Source organism: Montipora foliosa, chromosome 1 (genome assembly GCF_036669935.1).
Source record: "Montipora foliosa isolate CH-2021 chromosome 1, ASM3666993v2, whole genome shotgun sequence".
In the NCBI taxonomy this organism is placed as follows: Eukaryota; Metazoa; Cnidaria; class Anthozoa; order Scleractinia; family Acroporidae; genus Montipora; species Montipora foliosa.
This window is the reverse complement of record NC_090869.1, coordinates 3758710-3768709: the sequence shown is the minus strand read 5'-3', so window position 1 is coordinate 3768709 and position 10000 is coordinate 3758710. Positions and strand designations below refer to the sequence as shown.

Genomic DNA, 10000 nt, shown 5'->3' with positions numbered 1-10000 from the left:
TCATTTTGTTCGCCATATTGGATTGGCAAGATCAAAGGAAACATGGAGTGAGTACAAAAAGTGCACTAGCGAGATAGAGACGATAGAGAGATTGACACACTTGTTTCCTTTCCTCCCCCCTCACTGGATTATCATTTGTTACTTGCTCCCTGCCTTGCTCAATCTTGCCAATCCAATATGGCAACCAAAGTACTCAATACATCCAGCAATTACTTGCTCAAATACACCTGCTATGCAGTCTACTCAGGATGCATAGAGTCACTCATTTCTTTTTGTTCTCTACGCAGTATTTGTTTGTTAGAAATTGTGAGAAGACTGAATGATGTACCGTGGACTGCAGTGAGAAAATTCTTCTCAAGGCAGCTCAATATGTTTTTTAAGAAACAATTGGAATATGGTGAGAGCTAGTGACACAAACCTAGGGCAGAATTTTAAAAGCGTTAGGGTGAATAAACAGGAAACACAAATCTTTGCATTCTTCTTTGCCAGCTTTCAAAGACAACCATTGTTCAAAACTTGAGCTCCAGACCTTCAAGAGATCATAATACACCAATCGCAAGCAATTGCATTCTTTCCAGCCAGTATCATCATGGTTGACTAGATTTAAGCTATAGAATAGAGGACTTTTTCCTTGTTTCCATAGCCTCATCTAAACAAGAGGAGGAGTTGGGAGGTTATGCAAACCAGAGATGCAGTTGAGGGTTTGCATATTAACTGTCGAGAATTCTCCCATCTCCACGTAAACACAGAAAAAAGTCCCCTATTGCTTATATAAAATATTTCTCAAAAATAATGCGACAAATGAAGGAAAATGCTGTTTTTTACTTCTTGATTGAAACAGGTTTTCTGACACACACACATATTTCCTATCAGCCAATCAAAATGCATGTCTGACAACACATAGCCAATCAAAATTTGTGTGATGTCACAGCCATGTTTACATACTCTCATCTAAACACAGCTATTGACCAATGACTAGACTGCACGTACTGGGGGGTACTCCCGACAATTTAGGATAGGCGGGGTTGTCAAACCCAGACCCTACTTTAGGGTAGATAATCGAGATTGGATACCCTTTATAAGGGGGTGACAACCCAAATAACGGCTTTTCCCTGACGGCCGCGTGGGAGTGATGAACGCACATACGGCAATACAAGCTATAAACGCCCCATTAAATCGCTTTGTTAAACTTGAAAACGTGTATTCAGGCTTGAGGTACAGTTTTAACGGACCACATCTATTTCGTTTTGCGCGTTGAGGTGGATACTGCAATTTCGCCTTTTAAAGCATCCCCCTTTTTTTTTTTCAGATAGTTCAGCAATTTACCATACATTTTGTAACCAAAAGAAACTGAAGTTCACGACTCTAACTAAAAAAGCAAAAACAGTGTTTGAGCAGGTCAGTAATGAAAACTTTGTTTGCGTCTTTCCATTTTATTAAAAGGCACCATCTATTGCTCAAAGAGTGTGTGTGATACCTTGACTGAATAGGCCAGTTTCGTATTCTAACGGTTGGATTGGATCTAGCATGAAATGGAGGCTAATGCGGAAAAATTAATTTGCATTTGAAAAGATTTGCCCGCATTAGCCTCCATTTCATGCTAGATCCAGTCCAGCTGTGAGAATACGAAAATGGTCTATTGATGCTCCGGTTGTTTGTGGTCTTGTGACGTCATCTTTAGAGGAAAATGACGGCAAGATTTTTGCTAAATTTGTAACATCCGTTATCAACGACAGGATACAATTCTATCAAAGGATGTTATTCTTGAGTCCATCTATTCTCAATTTCATTTCTTGTCATAATAATTAATTTATATATTTATTTAATTCTGCAAACATAAACCAACAAATGATTTATGAACAACTTAAAGCCTCAGAAATCTTATAAAAACCTATTTTTGACATTGTAATCTTGGGTTCACTCTTAAGTGTAGATTAAAGATTGAAGTAATGTTTTGAAGCATGGATGGTTGATAACTGAGACGTAAACAAACTTAAATTAACTCTGTAAATAATGGCTGTCATTAGGTCATTAATAGTGGACGATTTTTGTAGGATTGGGCAGAATTTTGAGCTGGGATTCAACCTCAGAGCCTGACCTTAATGTTAGGTCATCAACGAAGAAGTCAGAAATAAGAGAATTTGACAACTTTGGACTGTAACACAGGAGCCTTCTCATTAACATTATGAATCTATTTTAAAGTTTCTTTTAGTGTTTGAACCAGCAACAATCGTGGAGTATGTAAAGAATTCATGTTTCACTGATAAGGTGTGTATTTTAGCCCTGATTGCCTTAAAAAATGTAGCGTATAGCAAGAAAATCTCTGCAAGGTGATGAATTAACTGAACTTGGTGCCTGGATGCACTTTCATATATATGAGCTTATGTCGGGTTATGAGTACTCTCTTGTATGGAAGCGAATCACGGACCTAATACTCAAAGAGAGGCTCCACACTTTCCACCCACGCAACCTCCGGCGCATATTGCAAATCAAGTGGTCAGACAGACGAACAAACAACGAGGTCCTCACGATTGCTGGTACAAAGTTTTGCGGTACCGCCGTTTGTGCTGGCTTGGGGCCCGTTTCTCGAAAGTCCCGCAACTTTCCGGGCTTTTTTCTTTTGTCACATAATCCTCTGTTTCTTGAGAATGGAGGGATTTTCAGTCATCAATCTCCGCAAATATTCTGTCTTTTGTTGTCTTGAAAACATCTCAAAATACCATCTCTTCATAACAAGTGGATTGCATTTTTTTAAGGTCGGTGCCTACTAATTCAAAGGTATATTTTCCCCGGTTTATGATTATGCAGGAAATGTAGATCTTAACAAGTGTTATTGAAATCCAAAAGGAAAATTGGTAGTAACCACGCATTTTTCAAAGATAATTGATGAATAATATTTGTGAAAAGCTTTAAAATACAAAGCAATGTATGTTATCCCCAGTTTTCTTTTGGGATATCGAGAGTACGTACGAAGATCTACCTTCTCAGGATAGTTTTAAACCGCGCAAAAATATCACTGTCTTGGTAAGCATCGCCGATGATCGCCGATAGGAAACCCGAGTATCTCGAGATGCGCAGAACGTATGCTTAATAACAATAGTAGGCACCGTCCTTAAACGGCTTTTCGGGCCCGAAAAGTTCTAAGGAAGTTCGAAAAACGGGTCATGTTTCCAGGATGAAAAATGACAGGATCCCCAATGATCCGCTGTATATGGTGAAATGGCCATTGGTAAAAGTTCGCTTGGCCGTCCACGACTACGTTTCAAAGATGTATGAAAGAGAGACATGAATAGACTTAGACTTTGCAGATCCATGGGCACTTAGGTTGAGTGTGCGTCCGACGGATGCCACAGGCTAACCAATGAAAATAATTTGAATTTCTCTTGAGCAATTCTTACGGATTTTCTCTTGTCAGATTTCTCACACTAGCAAAGCTAAAACTATGAATAACACACAGGCATAAAGGTGGTGTCATTTGTTGAGTCGTTCTTTCTGTTATTCATGAAAGCATTTGCGCAACAAATTCCAATGTTTGTTAATTTACATTTTCAGAAATTAAAACCACGCATTGAAATAACCTCATCTAAACATAATTCTGGCACAGCTTTATACTGACCGCTCACGATTTCCGTTTCTTGTTTCAGGTGAATTTAGAAGGCATCCTTTCATTTATCGCCACCTTTGCTGTCCTTGTAAAAGAAGCCACTCCCATGATAGAGGGTATTTTGAACACAATTCGTCTGATTTTTATCGAATAATCAATCAGCTTCTTAAAATGACAAGGAGTGTACAACTTCATTGTATTTGTAGAACGGCGTTTTACAGACCGAGTTATTTTTAGATTTATTTTCCCGTGAAACTAGACCTTTCCCGTTTTAGCTAAAACCGTGGCCCCAGAAAATCGTTTCTCACGCCTTGCCCTAATATTTCACAGCTACGCCTGTTCTCTTTCGAAAATCTGGTCAAACTTTAATGTTGTTGGCCGTCTTTTTTGCCATCAGATACGGCTTAAGTACAGGCGTTTAATGTATTGTTGTTAAACTCCCTTAAGAAGTCTACGTTTGCTAGACGAAACCCGTCGGAGAATAAACAAGTTTTAGACATACAGTTCGCAGAGTGCTGCTCCCTAGTATAGTTTTTTTACAATTTGTTAAAATTTTTCAAAACCGTATATTATGCTGTAATAACCTTTTTCTTTTTTCAACTTGTGACACCTGGCTTACTGGTAAAAACTGGCCAGGAACACCCGTGCAAACTATCATCTCCGTCTTTATGTCTTATCAGTTCCGTCTAAACTCATGTAGTTTATCCTTTCGTGATTGTTTTAGCTTATGTCAATGAGCTCTTGAGTGAATCTCTGAATAACTACGACAGTCGATCTCTGTATGTTGCGTTTCTCATGGTCAGGCAAATTTCCTTAGAGGGAGGACATGTCTTTCAACCTTATGTCACTTGGTTTCAGGTATTATTGATTCTCTATCTATAAAGTGGAGTTTACTGGAGTTTGCGTCTAAGGAAATAGCGCGATTTTGTTGTTCTTTTGGTTTGCATTGCTACATTGTGCTACGCTTGGAGATCGGCTGAAAAAGCGCGGAGTATTATCCAATGAGAGGGCTTTAAAGGCTGGTGCTACACCATCATCCAATCAGAGATGGAAGCAAATCCATCAATGCATGATTTCCCGCGCTTAATGACAGCTGCCTTTTCGTTGCTTTGCGTTAGGATTGGCTCATTACTGATAAAACTTTTGCTCTTAGATTCGGTTTAAAGTGAACATTCATCCCTACCAAAGATAAACTTTAAACCGGAGGAAATAATGTTATTTCTTCAAGAAAATATTTGTATCGAAAAAAGGAAAGAATTTCCCGGGCGCCTCCATCTTGAATAACTGTGACGTACGATTGGCCCACTGGTGTGACAGGAAAGAACAGGGAAACCGTAACACGTCACAAATCTTCAAGATGGCGGTGCCCGGAAAGTTTGAAAATAAACATAAACAATTCTGAAATTCATTTCTTTGGGTACAAACGCTCTCTGTGAAAAGATGTAACAAATATATAATTGTAAACATTTTTCCTTTGATTTAAGTTATCATTTTTATATTGGAGTACAGATTTCCTGACCTACCATCATAGACAAAACCTTTGGGACTATTAGCACTTTTGACGTCTTGTTTGCTTCTCTCCCCATCCCCCTGATTTAGTGTTGTGCAAAACTGAACGGTTGTCGTGGGAAATTGTTGTGTTACCTTCCAACGTTGAATAGGGGGAGGCCGGCGTGCTCTGTAAGTGAAGGAGAAAGTATTTCTTTTGCGCCTTAATTAACAGAAGCTTGTTGAAATACAGCACTGTTGCGCTTCATTTATATAATCTTGCCAACTACTTTTAGTCTATGACTGTAGTTAAGAGATACATTTTATAGTTATTATAACAGAGTCTTTATTTTGTTTTCTTGCGTCTGAAAGAGTTATTTTGGCGATCAAGGAAATATGAAGTTAACTAGCAAGAAAACTGTGCAGTTTTTCATGAAGTGTCTTTCTGATCTTGTGCCGTACGAGCCTGCTGAGTATTTGAAGGTATTCTTTATTCTATTCTTGATGTTAAATTTTTCATGTGTTCTCAACTATCTAGCAAGCGTCAAAGCGCACATGGAGTAAAGGAGACGTGCGAGTTTCTTCTCTCTCTCGGTGTAAAGCAGCTTATAAAGGGGAAAATATACTTATATTCTCGAGATATCAGAAAAACAGCTCAACAAGTCAAACAGGCACCCATTATGAGTTGATTTACATTTTTTTCCGTAGGTTCATGTCATAAAAGTTCCTCAGGTACCAATCAAGTTCCGTGAACTTGTTACTGATTACGTATCTTTGGCAAAAACCAGATTGATGGATTTGAAGGTAAAACGCACACCTAAACATGAAATATTCGAATTAACTCCTTCTTTTACACAAGAGGTTCAAATGCACACATCCCCAGCTAATTAAAGGAAAAAGCAAATACTCTGTGCTGCATTTACTTTGATTGGCTAATTTGACTGTCTTTCTGTTGAGATTGGCTAAAGTAGTTGTTATAGCTTTAGATCTACGGCACTCCAAGACCAGAATGCATTGCCTAAGTTCTTCCTCATTCAGATTTTTCTGTTCTCTTGAAATTAAAAAAGAATCAATTGGTCAAGTTTGGCTGACAATAGAGGTGACTCATCTCATTCTGGTTTTGGAAGTAAGTGACATTATTATGCAACTATACTTTGAGAAAGACGCCACACATTGTTGCTCTACTTATCAAAGGTTAACTGTGTTTCGCTTCAACTCGGCACTTCCATTCCTTATGGAAATAATGAGTGCTTTTCATTCTGCTAATTTATTTGTGTTTTTTCGAAGCTAAAGCCTGGTTTTCACATGCGTCTGGTCAATTAAAGCGCTCGTTACAGATTCCCCGCGTCTGAACATTTGAACAAAATGGCGGATGCCGTGGTTGACGTTCGTTTTCACTAGATTACGTGTAAGCTACTTAGGCTTGTGCTTGCCCTTGTACTTGCGTCGCTAGTGAAAACCAGGTTTAAGGGCTACTTCTAATGTGTTAAGGTTTTAGGTTTCTACCAAACGCGCTTCTAGAATGGGAAGAAAACCTCCCTTGCAATGAATTGCCTCCCGCTGCATTCAATATTTAGCTTGGTTTTCCCTATCCTGTTTTTAAACAGGAGCCATTAGAGATTTTTGGGATGTATGAGGACAACTCGGGGTTGGTTGGAGCAAAAGGAGAAAGTGAGCAAGAAAAGGTTTGTACTTGAAATTGCAAATGAAAACTGGATGAAAAAAAAAATCGCTGCACGTCAATCAAAGACGAAGGTGGTGTCCATTTACTTCAAACGTTTATTTTTTCCAAAAGCAAAGCTATAACATTACAAAGAACGTTCGTATTTCGATTGCTTGTACTCAAGTGCTAATTGTTCCATTTGAACGCGACTTTCCGCAAATCGCAAAGGTTAATGCCAAGCAAAAAGCTGTCCGTCCCAGTCGCAAAAATTAGTTTCGGCAATCGCAAGAAAAGCTCCTTCCCCTCATAAAAAACTGGCCTCGGACCAGATGGCATCTCTGATGCCAGTCCACTAAGAATAGAGAGGTTAAGCATGATTGTGTTTATTGCAAACTAAAGACCTCATGCAGGCTGATATTTGCGTTTTGTCAAAAATCAAGAAAATTGTTTGATTTTAGCAGATTGTTTGCCTATTAGATACGGATATCCACACAGAAACCTCTCAAAAAAGAGAAAAACTAGAATGAGAGAAGTCTTAAGAGTGAAGTTATCCTCGCATGCACTTATCTGGACAATTTAAGCACACAGTTGTCTCTCCTGTAACATATCGTAACATAACACTGCGAATAAAGAAAGAATATTTGTAACAATTACAAACCGCGCTTCTGCAGTTAAGTTTGTACTCGAGATTAGCTCTTGTACGAGTACTTTTGGCAATCTCAAGTCTTATAACGTTGAACCAGAGATAGAAATTCTCTGCGCTTTCTAGTTTTTGCCATTTCAATAACTGCAACGGTGTTTTAACTCATTTCACCCCGTTTCTGCCTAAAAGAAGTCTCGAAGTTCTTTGTACCGTTTCTAACGCCACAATATACTTAATCGAGTACGGGCTCCAAACAGGAGCCGTATACTCAAGTATAGGTCTGACTAATGACTTGTGGAGCTGCGAAAACACATCTTGGTTTTTCGTTTGGATAACGCGCTTTATGATACCCAATACCATATTTGCCTTAGAACAAGCACATGCACGCAATCTGAGATATCTCAAATAACGTAACCCCTTCATTTGGCAGTTAATGAAGCCCTAGAGTTTTATTTTGTATTTTTCATGTTGCAGCAACTCAAACAGGCCACTGCAGATGTTGAAAAGGTTCTGGAATCTTTCGAGAAAACCGGGAAAGTTCCAAGCAGCGTCATGGAAGCGAGGTCAGGGTCTTGGAACAGAATTGGCGTAATGATCTTGGAACCATTTTTCATTCATTTACTTCCTTTGCTACACCCAGTTTTTGGTCTGATGGATTGAGTTCATATTTGTAGAGTTCACTATCAGGACATGCAGTAAATTTGTGTTAGGGAGCGACCGAGTTTGTTTTGTAGCCCAGTATTTTCCAGGTGATCAGGTGGCGTAATTCCGAGGACTGGGGAGAAAAATTTTAACGCCGTATCCCACAACCGCGCGCGGCCTTGAATGTTATTTCCGAATTCAACATGGCAGAGGCGAGGTTACTTCTCGGCGGTTTCCAGTTGAATGTTCATTCAGTAACAGGAAATGTGGGAGACACGGAATGATCTGTTGAGTTTTGGGAATGGAAATACTGCAGGAAATTTGGAAACAAAATCTAAGGCCGCGCGCGGTTGTGGGATACGGCGTTAAAATTTTTCTTCCCAGTCCTCCAAATTAAGTCACCAGATCACCTGGCCCGGGTTGCTCGAAGCATGGTTTGCGCTAACCAGCGTTAAACACCATGGAAATTTATAGGTTTTGACACCTCTTAACCAAGGGTTAGCGTAAACCAGGCTTCGAGCAACCGGCCCCAGGTTGTTTATGAGTTATGCATTCGGTGCATGGGTATATGTGTGATTTCAGTTTCGGTTTCTTCCAATCCCTGCCGTCAGCAAGACTTCATTTTTTCCGTTTCAGTATTTTCAGGAAACCTTATTTTATCGGACGATTCTTGCCCGCATTGTTAACTCCAAGAAAGGTTTGTTTAGCTTTTAAAAAATCTGAATCATAATCGTGTAAGGTACATGGAGAGGTCACCGGGCAAAGCGACGATAAGGGAAGAAAAAAATTCAAGTGTAAATATCCCCTGCAGCAATGGAGGAAATAGCCAGAGGTTTGAAGTTGGGTTATTCTGTTCTCGGCTGTTGCGTGGAAGCAGAATTGCATTGAATCATGATGTTTATTTCTTTTGACGTGAAATGTATGGAAGAGAGACTGATTAACAGCGCAGCGTACCGTAATAAGTGGAGAAAACCCTTCTAACCAAGGCATGTTTCGAAAGAAGAGATTAGTTTTACTCAAGCTTCTCTTCGCCTATGCATACCACTAAGAACCTACGGTTCCTCAACCCACTTTCACTTTTGCATGTTCCAAGATGCTGTTAAGAATCTTACTTTCGCTGAGACACGTACTATTTAACATTGTCTAAATTACTACTGATTTCCTTGACCTGATCTTCTAGATTCCTGATGAATCCGATTCCAGATCTCAGCTAATTGATGTATTAAGCAAGTGAGTGTCCAAACGTGGCTTCTTTCCTGGTATTCTTGTCGTAAATGAATCATGGACATTTGAGCCTAGTTGGTAATTGGGACGCAGCCCGCCTCTAACAGCACCACGACCCAGTTGTTCAAAAGCCGATTAACCGACTGATCCGTGATTAAGGACGGTGCCTATTATTGTTATTGCGCATACGTTCTGCGCATCTCGAGATACTCGGATTTCCTATGGGCGGTGCTTATTAATTCAGAAATATTTTTGCGCGGTTCAAAAGTATTCAGATAAAGCAGAACTTAGCAAGTGCTCTTGGTATCCAAAAAGAAAATTGGGGGTAACCACGCATTTTTCAGAGATAATTAAGCCTCCATTTGCAAAAGGATGCCATATTTGTATTTTAAAGCTTTTTACAAATATTGTTGATTAATTATCGTCGAAAAATGCGTGGTTACCCCCTATTTTCTTTTTGGATTTCAATATCACTTGTTAAGATCTGCTTTCCCGCATATTCAGTAAACCGCGCAAAAATACCTTTGAATTAGTAGGCACCGTCCTTAAATACTAATCAATTAAGGTTTGAATTTTGGCCGTCAAAAAAGCCATATTGTAATTTTTATGCCCAAGGAAAGCCAAGGTCTAAGTAAAAAATGAGAACTGCACATATTGTGGAAACCAAACGGCCTGCGATTTAAGTTTCGAGTCATACAGGATTAGTTTAATCCAGCTTTGGACAACTGGGCCCAGG

The 10000-nt window shown here is 39.4% G+C and overlaps 1 protein-coding gene across 2 annotated transcripts in view; it reads left to right on the top strand.

Moving 5' to 3' along the window:
* LOC137996935 (Fanconi anemia group A protein-like) overlaps positions 1-10000 on the top strand; it is a 58116-nt gene that overhangs the window by 10467 nt on the left and 37649 nt on the right. For both annotated transcript variants that reach the window (XM_068842701.1, XM_068842623.1), the window contains exons 10-20: positions 288-397; positions 1310-1398; positions 2203-2268; positions 3645-3720; positions 4329-4462; positions 5465-5575; positions 5801-5896; positions 6700-6777; positions 7873-7961; positions 8677-8737; positions 9221-9270. In XM_068842701.1, the coding sequence (XP_068698802.1) occupies positions 288-397; positions 1310-1398; positions 2203-2268; positions 3645-3720; positions 4329-4462; positions 5465-5575; positions 5801-5896; positions 6700-6777; positions 7873-7961; positions 8677-8737; positions 9221-9270 (960 nt within the window). The remainder of the gene's footprint in view (positions 1-287; positions 398-1309; positions 1399-2202; positions 2269-3644; positions 3721-4328; positions 4463-5464; positions 5576-5800; positions 5897-6699; positions 6778-7872; positions 7962-8676; positions 8738-9220; positions 9271-10000) is intronic.